At 50.9% G+C, this 12,323-nt stretch overlaps 1 protein-coding gene across 2 annotated transcripts in view; it reads left to right on the top strand.

Annotated features, from left to right (window-relative positions):
* LOC138097115 (zinc finger protein 805-like) overlaps positions 1-12,323 on the top strand; it is a 724,976-nt gene that overhangs the window by 624,584 nt on the left and 88,069 nt on the right. Inside the window, exons 1-2 of one of the 2 annotated variants that reach the window (XM_068993357.1) lie at positions 17-65; positions 6,823-6,918. The exons of the other annotated variant lie outside the window; for it this stretch is intronic. Coding sequence (XP_068849458.1) covers positions 32-65; positions 6,823-6,918 — 130 coding nt within the window. The 5' untranslated portion in view covers positions 17-31. Of the gene's footprint in view, positions 1-16; positions 66-6,822; positions 6,919-12,323 lie in introns of those variants that run through there. 2 annotated transcript variants of the gene reach the window in all.

Consider the following 12,323-nt stretch of genomic DNA (forward strand, 5'->3'; position numbering starts at 1 on the left):
GCCGGCTCAGAGGACCCTGTACCAGGAGGTGATGCTGGAGACGTGCAGGCTCCTGATGTCTCTGGGTAAGGCCTCTCACTCAGCCATGCAGGGCGCCTGCCGCTTCCCTGCAGGCACACTCTAGCTCCATGCCGAGCTGATCCAGACGCCTGCCCGCCCTACAGTGTCACTCATGTTTGAGATTCATCTCTTCCTGCCTGCTATCTTAGTGCCACCTTGGGCAAGAAAGACCCCTTTGGTTCTTAGAAAGTGGTGGAAGGAAATGAATGTTCAGCAGAACCCAAAGGCAGCATTTCCAGTCGGGCCACATGGGACTGAAATAGGAGAACCAGGATTCCACCCTGGCTTCTGGGTCTCCTGGCCTGGCTTCTTTCTCTGGCTTTGCTCATGTCCCTGTTTTTCAGAATGGTTTTTGGACCCCAGCAAGTTTGACAGGAGTGACCACCCCAACCCCTGCTCTCCAGGGCTCCCAGATGCCTTGTTTCTACTGCTTTGTATGTTTATATTGTTGCTCTTTCTCTGCCGCAGGGCTCTGGGTGGGGGTGGGGGTGTCCGTGAGGCGGAAGTGACCACCTGAGCCTCTCAGCCCAGGGCCCAGCACAGACCGGCCTCTGTCTGAGGTTCCTGTTTCACATTCCAGAGAGGGAGCGGACCGAATGAGACCGGTTCCCAAGCGTCCCCTACAGCCGAGTGCACAGGATGTGGGTGACAGGCTGTTCTCCAGGAAGAGGGTGCGCAGCCGGGGCCCCAGGAGGCCTTTGCCTTCGGTGCCAGCAGGTCCTGTCTAACCGCAGGGTCTCGGTCAGGGGGCTTCTCTGTCCTCCTGCGCCTTCACGGGTGTCTCTATGTTCACCCAGTCTTGGCCGGGATCGTCTGCTGGTCCGAGAAGAAGCTGGGAGAGGAGTGCCTCTCAGCATGTGGCGATTTTGTGCCCAGGAGATACCGGGCAGTGTCTGCAGCCGCATCTGCCCGTCACCTGTAGGGGTGGGTGGTCCCGGGGTCTGATGATGAGTCCAGAGATGCCCCTCAGCACCAGAGGGTGGACACAGCCCCGCTCAGCCGAGGATGACCCAGTCCGCACGGGCCGGAGAGCCACGGTGGAGAAACAGCAGCTCGCAGATGGCCCCGTCAGGCCGCTCAGTTTGAGGGAAGGGAGGGCTGTAAAGCCAGGGCTTCGGTGAGACAGGCCTGTTCTTAGAGACCTGGGATTGTGTTCTGTGTCAGTGAGAGGAGGTTGAACAAAATCAGGAAAAGCTTGACATATTTAGATATTTTGTAACAAAAATGCCCACCACGGAGCCCCGACCACTCCACCCGGCTCCCCAGGCTCTCCCCGTGCGCGTGGCTCCGCTCACACTTGACATGTTTGCCTCAGGCCTCTGAGCTGCTGTTCTGCTTTCCTGGTGGGTGTTCTTGGGCATTTCGGCTTTTCTTTCGGCCCTCTTCTCCGCACCTTCCTGGTGGAAAGCTGAAGTGGGTAGTGGGGAGGCACCTTTGGGAAGCAGGTGCCACTCTCTCCAGAGATTTAGAAGGTTAATTATAGGAAACAAGTGCCTCATGAGGGAAGCCATAGTCTCCATTCGTTTTTAAAATGTCACAGATAGTAGCATCCTCTACCAGGTCTTCCCTTTGGCAGGTTGAGGAGTATACCAGGATCGAAGACAGGAGCTCAGGAACATGATTGTGTATGATAGAATCCCTAGTAGAAAGCCAAAAGCGTCCAGATCTGATTTCTGTCCTGGGAGAGGCAGTTCATAGGTATCCACTAGAGTGAGAGTTTTAGTGTCCCCGGTGAAGTCATCGTCACTGATGGGCCGTGGGTATGCACTCCACTTGATGACGACCTCGGTGTTTGCTTGCTTGTTTGAAACAGTGACTTTCTAGGAGGGTTCAGGTCTCTGAGTTATAAACCACTGAAAGTACCCAGACCAGTATCAGAACAGCAGTTCTCAGAGTGGCACAGGGCTCTTATTCAAGGTTTGGTTTGTTTTGTTTTGGAGTTCAGGCCAGATGGATCCCATATCAGATGAGCAGCTGCCCGGGCCCTGAGGCGGTCCCTGGTTAGTGTGTCCCCGGAGCGTGTGCTCCCGCAGTCTCACCTCCGGCCTCGTGGGATGATGGCAAGCTCCGTGCATAACCACAGGGAGGACAGTGTGAGTGGCCTCCTGTAGAACCAGTCTTGGTGTGCAGAGAGGGGAGCCACGTTCCCCTTCAGTGTAGCAAAGGGCACTGGGACGTTCCTGAAGTTGGTGTGGGATGTAAGTAGGCCAGGGAACCTTGAATTAAGGCTATGGGGCGAGATAGAGGTTTATTTGGGGATTTATTTGTCAGACTAGCATTTGAAAAGGAGTTGTTGAAGGAAATGATTATTCTCTAGTTAAACCAGCTATTTGGGGCCGTGAAGCTCAATTGAGTGCCTCTCTCCAGAGCCCAGCATTGTGTAGTTTGTGAAGTGAAGTGTGTATCTTGGTCACTGTCAGTAAGGTCTGTCGCTCCAGAGGGACTCAGGAGCGTCCTGGCAAGGCTTGCGTGCTCACCTTTATAAATGTAGGGACTTGTGACTTTGACTTATTTTTATGATACCTGTGAGACAAGAGGTTCTTTACCCTGAAGGGGGCAGTTTTGAAGTGATGGCCCAACAGTTGATAATGAAGGTGAGGCCGTTGGCTGATCAGGGCCTCTGGTACTGAGATGAATCCCTGAAGAGGCCACACAGTGTTTCTTAGGTCCCGTTTTTCACTGGGACATTTCTGGCTACAGGGTAGAAAGCAGCAGCATTCTACTGAGCTGCACCGTGTGTGATGGACAGCAGACTGGGGGACTCCCCCAGCGGTTCACTCGCTCAGTCCCAAGGAGCTCCCTGGGTAGCCGAGGCCCATCGGGAGGGCTGACCCCTCCAGCACCACGGCATCTGGCAAGGCGCTGAGGACAGGAGAAGCCACCGCTGCCTCCGAGTAGAATGTGTCGGAAGGCCTAGGGCCCGTGCCACCCTGTCCTGATCCCTCGGTGGCTGTGCTGAGGTTGGGCTGTGCTGTTCTCATGACCCAGAACGTGAAGGGCAGCTGGGTGTGGAGGTCAGAGGTCCAGGTCTGAGAGAGCCTTTGTTGTCAGGAGAGTCTTGTGTGTGGCTCGTGGTGGTCTGGACAGCATGTCGCAGCAGGCTGAGGGCACAGTCTGGGCATCTCATGGCCCCGGTCTGTGGTTCAGAAACTCCAGGAGGTGTGCGAAGAGGTCGTCAGAGCCCTTTAGTGAAGGAGTCTCTGAGGGCGCTAGTGGGACTGGCTTTCCAGCAGTATCGTGAGCAGGTTTTAAGAGCCTTTGCTGGAGGGAGGCCCGTTTAAGGTGGGCTGATTTATAAGATTCAGCATCAGGGAGATGAAGTAAAAGGCCACCAAAGCCGCACTAAATGGGAGTGTCGTCTAAAACTCGTCCCAGACGCTTAACCGATGCTGGGCCTACTGTCTGTCCTGTGTCAGATTAGCACCTCCTTAGAGGGCTGTGGTCGATGTAACGTCGCCTGCGCCCCTGCAGAGAACGGGTGCAGCTGGGGTCTCAGCTACCGAGGGTGTGGGTGTTGGCAGCCTGGGAGAGGAGTTCTGTTTCCCTTCAGACTGAAGGCAGACCAAGGCTGTGAGGCTGTCAAAACAGACACCAAACAGAGCACCTTAGCCTAGTCTGTCAGGGCAAGCAATTGCTGGCTTCTAATAATGCTGGGTTTGGGGTGTGTGGGTCTTGTTAGTCAGCTCAGTGGTTAAACAGCTTTCTTTTCACAGTTTCTGGAGGCTGGATGGCCCAGTTCGGTTCCTGATAAGGGTCTCTTGCTGACCGCCTGCTTGGGAGTCCTTACCTGACCTTTGCTCTGGCTCGGAGGGACTTCCTCTTCCTCTTCAAAGGGTACCAGGCCTACCAGATCAGGGCCCTACCCCATGACCTCGATTCTCCTTCATTGCCTCGTTAAAGGCCCTAAGTCCAAATCGGATCACACTGGGGCCTAGAGGGTAACACGTTCAGCTTAGGGGAACACAGTTCAGTCCATGGCAGGAGCCGTAAAGCTGGGTGGAGCCACAGAGTGAAGGTTGCAGCAACTCACAGTGAGGGCCTGGGTCTCTTCAGGTTTAAGAACAGGCGCCGTGGGGATCATCACCCCTGATGAAATAGGTCTCACATATAAGGCTTGCTCCCTGAAATTTCCTGCTCTGCTTACATTGGGCTGGATCAAGTCAATTAATTTAGAAGTGCCGGAAATTCATTTTAATTATGTATTATGTCAGAGCATCAGTGCCCAACGTGGGGTACTTTTAGAACAGTGGAGACTTGGCCTATAGGAAGTTCAGGCAAAGCTGTAGAGTTAAAGTGAGACATGCCCGTTTTTCCTCTTGAGTTACTTTTTAAGATGGCAGAGTACAGTGTTTCAGTTTAGGGGTATTCCCAGGTATAATTATGATTTGAGCCACAGTATTAAGCTCATGAGGTTTTGTCTGTTGGTGCAGTTTAACAAATTCTGAAGATAATTCAAAAACTTGTAGGATCAGACAAACCAGTTTGCGCCTTGTTATGTTTCAGTAATATAAACTTTTAAAATACGTTCAGTTATGTTATTCATATATAATAATTTACTGTGTAAGTTTTAGTATAAAAATTTTGGATTTCCAGTTGGGTCCAACTATTAACTGTGCTCTAATTTAGTTATGTATTGTATATTATTTCGGTAAATGTTTTACTCTGTCCTTGTTATCTAGGGCTTTTGGTTTGGTTTTTGTTGTTACTATGTTTGAATCAGTACCAGTCCAGAACCAGTATTGTGTTTGCTAGACCTGGCATTTGCTTGGCATATAAGGTTTAAAGTGTGTGCCATCACTCCCTCCCTTTTTCCCTTTTGGGCTTTTACTCTTTTAAAGCCCTGGTTTTTAGTTTTCGTCTATCTCCTGTCGGGGAGGGGCTTGGGCCTCTAAGCTCAGCCTCTCCCTGGCATGGCCCTGGTGCCTGGCATAATAATTAGTCCCTTCCTCTTCCTCTCCACTCCTCTTACCCTCCAAACCAAAAAAAATAATAAATTTTTTGTTTGGTCACCTTTCTATCCCCAACCATTTTTCTTTCACTTGGGTGTTTTCCTGGTAGGCTCCTAGCAGTCCCAAGTGGTGAGTCTGTGAGTGGCGGCCTCCCTTCCTAGGGCGGGGCTGGGGCTCGTGCCTCTAGACAGCAGTGGTGCGGCCTTCGGGCATCTGTTCCGCAGGAGCGCCCAGACCCACGGCAGGGCTCGTGTGGTCTGGAGTAAGCTGGGTTGGGTGCCTCTCCGCACCTGCCCCCGGACTTCAGTGACGTTGGCTCAGTGGGTCACAGCTGCATCTTTGAGGGGACTTTGGCCTGGTGCAGTGCCAGGTACCTGGTTGCCCCCGGGTCACCAACCCAGAAACGTGGTATGTCGACCCTAGAGAGACCAACTAACAAGATTAGTCTCTTCTCAGATCAGGTGGCAGCTAGGGACTCAGAGCCCTTGCAGACTTGGCCTGTCACAGCTTCCGACTGCAGAGCTTTGCTTGGGATCTAAAAAAAGACTTACATCAATGACGTCATCATACCTTATTTTGACTGAAAAGAGTCGATGATTCAAATACGTGAGTTCTTTAAATTATTCCATCAGTTTATTGCCATTTTAAATAATGTATTGCATTTAAATTGCTTGGCACAATCCCTGTGATATGGTTATACCCTGTACAAATTAATTTCCACTTATAGTTAAGATTAAAAGTTGAAAGTGATGTGGTGGGTTGGTTAAGCACCTGGACTGGACTCCTCCAAGGTTCAGCAGAGTCTTCTCAGGGGGCAACATTTGAGCAGAGACCCAGGGAGGAGGGTCAGCACGTGCGAAGGCCCTGAGGTTGTCGGGAGGGTGGCTCCTGGTGGCTGAGCCGTGTGCCGGGATCGGAGCAGACAGGAGAGCCCAGTTGCTTAGTGATGAGTGAGGAGCCCCGGGTCTGCCGGATGAGATCATCTCTGAGTCCTGGCGCCCCCGCCACCCACATCCTGTGGAGCCCGCGTGTCTGGCCCCTGCATCCATGTGGCTGCCTGTGGCAGCTCGGCTCAGTCTTGACTCTGGAGGAAGGTTTTTATTACCTCACCAGTCAGAAGCGCAGGGCTGGGACTGGCTCCTGGATTGGTGGCTTGCAACCCAATTGTCAGCTGCTTTGCTTCTTCCTGGTCTAGGGTCTCGGGCAGCTTTCCTGACAGGCAGGCCACCCGGTGGGTGACCCAGGCTGCTGCAGGACACGGCACCAGCGAGTCCTCTCGCTCAGCCATCCTGGACCGGGGCGCCATCCTTCAGAGCGCCTGGTGTGGTTAACCTGCTAGTTGGTGGAGACCAGAGTTTTCGGCCCTTTTTGATGCCAGAGTCTGGGGTGGTTTAATCTATTGCTGCCCAGGCCCTGTCTGCAGAGATTAGCTTTCAGCTGGATGTGAACCAAACATCCCGGGAGGTGTTGATGCTCACATGATTGAGACTCACTTGGATTAATTAGGAAACAGCGTCTGGAAGGAGCGGGTCATGTTCTCTGGGTCTCTGGCTACAACTGAACACGTCTCTTGGAGCTCTGTGTGATAGAGGTCAAAGGGATGAGGTGCTGTCTACACAACTCTCACTGCTGTCTGAAGTCTGGGTCCCAGCAGTGCTGCTTCTGACTTTGCTTTCCAGGTCACAGTTCCAGATTTCTGTGGGTGGGAGCACCTTCATTCTGAGGTCCACATCCTAAAGTCACACGCTAGACTGAGAGGTCATTTTCAGTTTTCACAGAAGCCCCCGTGTGTTCCTTTTTTCTCCATGCCCAGGGTGTCCTGTCCCCAGACCTGAGCTGATCTACCAGCTGGAGCACGGGCAGGAGCTGTGGACGGTGAAGAGAGACCTCTCCCGAAGCACCTGTCCAGGTAGGAGCCAAGCTGTGGGCAGAGACCCTGCCCGAAGCCGCTGGCCCTGGTTCCCTGGGAGGCGTCTTGTTGGGGCCTCTAGTGGTCTGGAAGCCACGGAGCCCTTTGACCCCAGGCCCCTCTGTGCTCGCCGAGGACAGTGGTGTAAGAGCTCAGATGTGTCCTGGGGTTCAGGGCTGGGTGCCGACCACCAGCTCGGTGGTCCCAGTGGAATTCGGGATCTCCTTGTGTCTGCGTGTAAGTTCGGCTGAGTTACAGCCTGGCTGCTGTGTCAGAGGGACTCCGGCATCTCGGTGCTCAAGCACGTGGAGGCGCTGTTCCTGACTCACACCCGGTCCCTGTGGGTCACGGGGAGCTCTGCGGGTCACTGGGAGCCCTGCGGGTCACGGGGAGCTCTGCAGCACACGGCCGCTTGGGGCCCCAGGCTCGTTCTGTCGTCAGTGTGTGACTTCAGGTTGTCCTGACCCCCCGCAGCCAGCAGAGAAGTGGGGGAATGACGCTACTCTGACTCCCATAAACACCAGCCCTCTGATGGCTCCACTGGAAGGCACTGGGCTCTTGGCCACACTTGGGGGGTGGGCAGGGAGCTGTGACTGAGCCCTCTGTCCCAGGAGAGGAGCAGGAGGTTGGTGAGGGGGGTCTGCTCCTGAAGGCGCCAGTCGCGATAGTGGCTCTGTCCTGGGGTTGCTGGGGGTGTGCAGTTTTAGAACATAAAAGTGCTCGGCACAGGGTCTGTGCCGTAGTCGGTGTCTCGTGGGAAGTGAGCTGCTGGTACCGCCACGTCCCGTTAGCCATGGTGAGCAGTGTGGCTCACATCTTCCCCTCCCAGCGCCTCTCCAGCCCTCTGCTTCCCCTTTCCCGAACTGTGGTTTCAGACACTTAGGAGCCCTCCCCGTCCCCTGTCGCCCGTCCCCTCCCAGTGACGTTTGTCCTGTGTGCCCTCGTCTGGGCTGCTGAGGGCACTGGCGCCGTCCTGTGGTGCTGGGGCTGCTGCAGAGGCGTGCTCTTTCCACTCCTAGTCACTCGGTGGCCCGGCTGGCCTGTGAGCGTCTGTGTGTGGCCTTTGGCGGCCCCTCCGAGGGGCCTCCCAGCCTCTGCCCCCTGCTCTCCATACACCTCCACCTGAGGATCTCAGAGGCAGCCAGTGAGCACATTGCCTGGCAGAGAACCCATCCCGGTGCTCACTCCTCCCCTCCCACGCTCGAGCACATGGTCCTGCCGTCCGCGCAGGTTGGAGACTGGATGCCGCCCCAGACCCTCGCCCCCACCTCCAGCAGCCCTGCATCCGGCCGTCCCGACAGTGACTGCCTCCCCAGTGCAGATGTCTCGGCGCATGACCCTGGGGTGTCAGCAAGTCTCCACAGTCAACTCTTGCTTGGTCCTCAGCCCTTCTGCACTCAGGTTCCCAGGCTGTAGTTTTCCTTTCACCTGGCGGAAGAGATCTTGGCACACTTCATGGCCAGTTCTTGAACCAGAGTCTAGGTTACACCTTTTAGGGAAAGTATTTCTTATTTACTGCTTGTTCAGTAACTTTAAAAGTGAAAGTGAAGTCGCTCAGTCGTGTCCGACTCTTGGAGACCCCATGGACTGTAGCCTGCCAGGCTCCTCTGTCCATGGGATTTTCCAGGCAAGAATACTGGAGTGGGTGGCCATTTCCTTCTCCAGGGGATCTTCCTGACCCAGGGATCGAACCCAGGTCTCCCACATTGCAGGCAGATGCTTTACCTTCTGAGCCACCAGCGATTTGTCTACTCAACATAAAAATGTGCCCAAGTTCCTTCCACTTGAAGCAAGTAAATAAAAAAATATTCCTGTTTCATATTCATCCACTCTCTAGGGCATTTCATTGTTTACATTTCGTCACTCACAAACAGTGCTGCCAAGAACATTCGTATGTATTGGCCATCTTGCACACGATTAGGCCTGTCTGTTGTTATTTCTAGGAGTAAAATTGTTGGCTTGTAGCCTGTGCAAACTTTCAAGTTTAGGCGACAATTGCAGTGGTTTTCTAAAAGAGATCTGCCTATCCAGACTTCTCTAACTTCCACTGACTATGTCCTGTTCTGTCCTTCATGCTCTCAGGCACGTTTATTTTTGCTTAACAAACTGACAGAATTGTGTCTTAGGTGAGCTTGCCTTACATTTCCTTAATTGTTCACAAGCTTTAGCTTCTCATCATGTAATTATCGGCCCATTTGTACAGTTGTCCTCCTCATCGGCAGGTTCTGGATTCATCAAGCATGGATTGAAGAGACTGGGGGAAAAGAATAATCCCAGAAAGCTCGAGAAAGCAAAACTTAAGTTTGCCTTGTGCTGGCAATTATTTACATAGCATTTACATTGTATTAGATATTACAAGCACTCTAGAGACGATTTAAAGTACACAGGAGGATGTGTGCAGGTTATGTGCAAAAACTGCCATTTTAAGTAAAGGACTTGAGCATCTTTGGATTTGGGTGTTGAGCAGGAAGTGTCTGATACCAGTTATTCCCCTGTGGATACTGACAAACAACTGTATTTTCTTCTTTGAAATGTCAGTTCATCGAAAATGCCAAGTGTTCTGTTAACTTTGTTTGACTTTTGTTTTTAGAGATTTTTGTACGTTACTGATACTTTTATCAGTTACAGATGCTGCTCCATCCCTAATATCAAAAAGATGTTCTCATTGTAAGATGTTCTAAGCTTGGCACCTGACGTTAACTCTTTCTGGTGTGAGGTAGAATTTGAGGACAGTGTGAGACAGGAATACAGTGTTCTCCTTCCCAGTGTCCCCCATTTTTGTAGCTCCATTCACTTGATACTTTTTCCTTTTACTGTGAACTGCTCTCCCTTCTCTGCCATTCCCCAGAGCTCCATGTGTGTGTCCTGGACTCTGTTCTTTTTCCATTGCCTGTTTGTCTTCTCTCTGTACCAGGACCACAGTGTCTTAAAGTCTTGAATCCTGTTACCTGCTAAGGTATCTCTCGTTTTCTTAATTCTCATTATTCTTGCATCATTGATTTTTCATGCAAATCCCATGGTAAAACTACTGAGTTCCACCATAACGCAATTGGTATTTTCTTGGAAATTTTATTGAATATACAAATTCATTGGGATAGAATTGTCAGCTCATATGATTCTTTTTTTTTCAGTTTTATTGAGAAACAATCGATATACATATACATTACTGTATAAGTTTTAAGGCACAGCATGCTGGTTTGATTTACATATATTATGAAGTGATTACCAGCTGGTTAAGCTAACGTCCGTCTTCTTGTATCAGATCAGTTCAGTCGCTCAGTCATGTCCAAGTTTGCATCCCCATGGACTGCAGCACACCAGGCCTCCCTGTCTAGTACCAACTCCCAGAGTTTGCTCAGACTCATGTCCATCAAGTCGGTGATGCCATCCAACCATCTCATCCTCTGTTGTCCCCTTCTCCTCCTGCCTTCAATCTCTCCCAACATCAGGGTCTTTTCCAGTGAGTCAGTTCTTCACATCAGATGGCCAGCGTATTGGAGTTTCAGCTTCAGAATCAGTCCTTCCAAAATATATTCAGGACTGATTTCCTTTAGGACGGACTGGTTTAATCTCCTTGAAGTCCAAGGGAGTCTCAAGAGTCCTCTCCAATACCACAGTTCAAAAGCATCCAGTCTTGGGCGCTCAGCTTTCTTTATGGTCCAACTCTCATATCCATACATGACTACTGGAAAAACCATAGCTTTCACTAGTCAGTAGAATAACTGACTTTGTCAGGAAAGTCAGTAAAGTAACGCCTTTGTCAGTAAAGTAACGTCTCTGCTTCTTAATAAGCTGTCTAGGTTGGTCATAGCTTTTCTTCCAAGGAGCAAGCATCTTTTAATTGCATGGCTGCACTCACCATCTGCAGTGATTTTTGGAACCCAAGAAAATAAAGTCTGTCACTGTTTCCATCATTTCCCCATCTATCTGCCATGCAGTGATGGGGCCCGATACCGTGATCTTTGTTTTTTGAATGTTGAGTTTTATGTCAGCTTTTTCAGTCTGTTCTTTGTCTTTCATCAAAAAACTCTTCAGTTCCTCTTTGCTTTCTGCCATAAGGGTGGTGTCATTGCATATCTGAGATTATTCATATCTCTCTCAGCAATCTTGATTCCAGCTTGTGCTTCATCCAGCCCGGCATTTCGCATGATGTACTCTGAATATAAGTTTAATTTAATCACGGTGACAATACATTAAAAAATAAAGAAGAAAAGGGAACAGGGAAAAAAATGTTCTCCTCGTGTTGAAAGCTCTTAACAACACTCTCTTAATGGCGCTGCTTCATTCCATACAGCAGTGGCAACTATAGTCGTTGAGCTGCACATTGCGACCCTCGGTTGCTCAGTCTTGAAAGTGGGAGGCTGCACCTTTTGGCCGTCTCTCCCTACATTAAATTCGTCATCGGTTTAGCTCCTCTTCAATGTCTTCAAGTAAAGTTTTGACATTTTCTCCATCTAGATCATGTGTATTTTGCTAGTCTTTTCACCAAACTGTTCAGACATAACAGACCCAGTGTGTCTCTTCATCCTGCTTACCATCCTGCCTTATGAGCTATGGCCTGGGAGTTTTCACAGTAACTCAAGTCAGCTCCCCTGGACTCTCATCAGCACCATCCGCGTGACCTGTGGGGCTTTTGTACATTGTCTCCTGAGGCTGTAGCATCCTTCCCACTGTCTCTCTGGGGCAGTGCCTGTTGTACCTGGAGTTGGTGCAGGACTCCTGTGGTGTACAACTCCCCTGGCCTCTTCCTTCGCACAGTTAGCCAAACCCCAGATTAGGAACATAGAACTCCAGGGCTGCCGTGTCTGCCTTGGTCTTCTAAACCAACTGAAAGTCAAGAGACTTCCCAGTCCACCCTCAGGTTCATTGATTTGCTAGACTCAGAGAAACTCCCCTTGAACCTGTTATGCTCACAGAGTATGTTTGGTACAGGATACAGCTCAGAAGAAGGGCCAGAGGTATTCCAATCACAAAGCTTCCGTGTCTTCAGCGACTCTTCACCTCCAGGAATCAATGTTTGGCAGTATGTGCACGGAGTGTTGGCAACCCATGAACCTCACCAGAGCCCGGGTATGTAGGTTTTGATTGACCTTCGTTACAGAAGCATGACTGACTGAGTTGTTGAACATATGACTCAGTGTCCAGCCTTCTTTCCCTCTCCAGAGCGCCAGCGAATAACGCATGGTTCAAAACCCCAAGATGGTAATTACATGTGTGGCCTTTCTGCTGTGGTCATATAATGTTATCTCTTTAGCATAATCTGTCTAGGTTCCCATAATGAGCTATCTGTTGTCATAGAATATAAAGTATGTCCCTGACCAGGGATTAAACCGAGACCTGGCAGTGAATGCACCAAGTCCTAACCACTGGACCTCCAGGGAATTCCCCTTTTCCTAGTGTTCTCA

The sequence above is a fragment of the Capricornis sumatraensis genome, chromosome 20, assembly GCF_032405125.1.
Source record: "Capricornis sumatraensis isolate serow.1 chromosome 20, serow.2, whole genome shotgun sequence".
Lineage (NCBI taxonomy): Eukaryota > Metazoa > Chordata > Mammalia > Artiodactyla > Bovidae > Capricornis > Capricornis sumatraensis.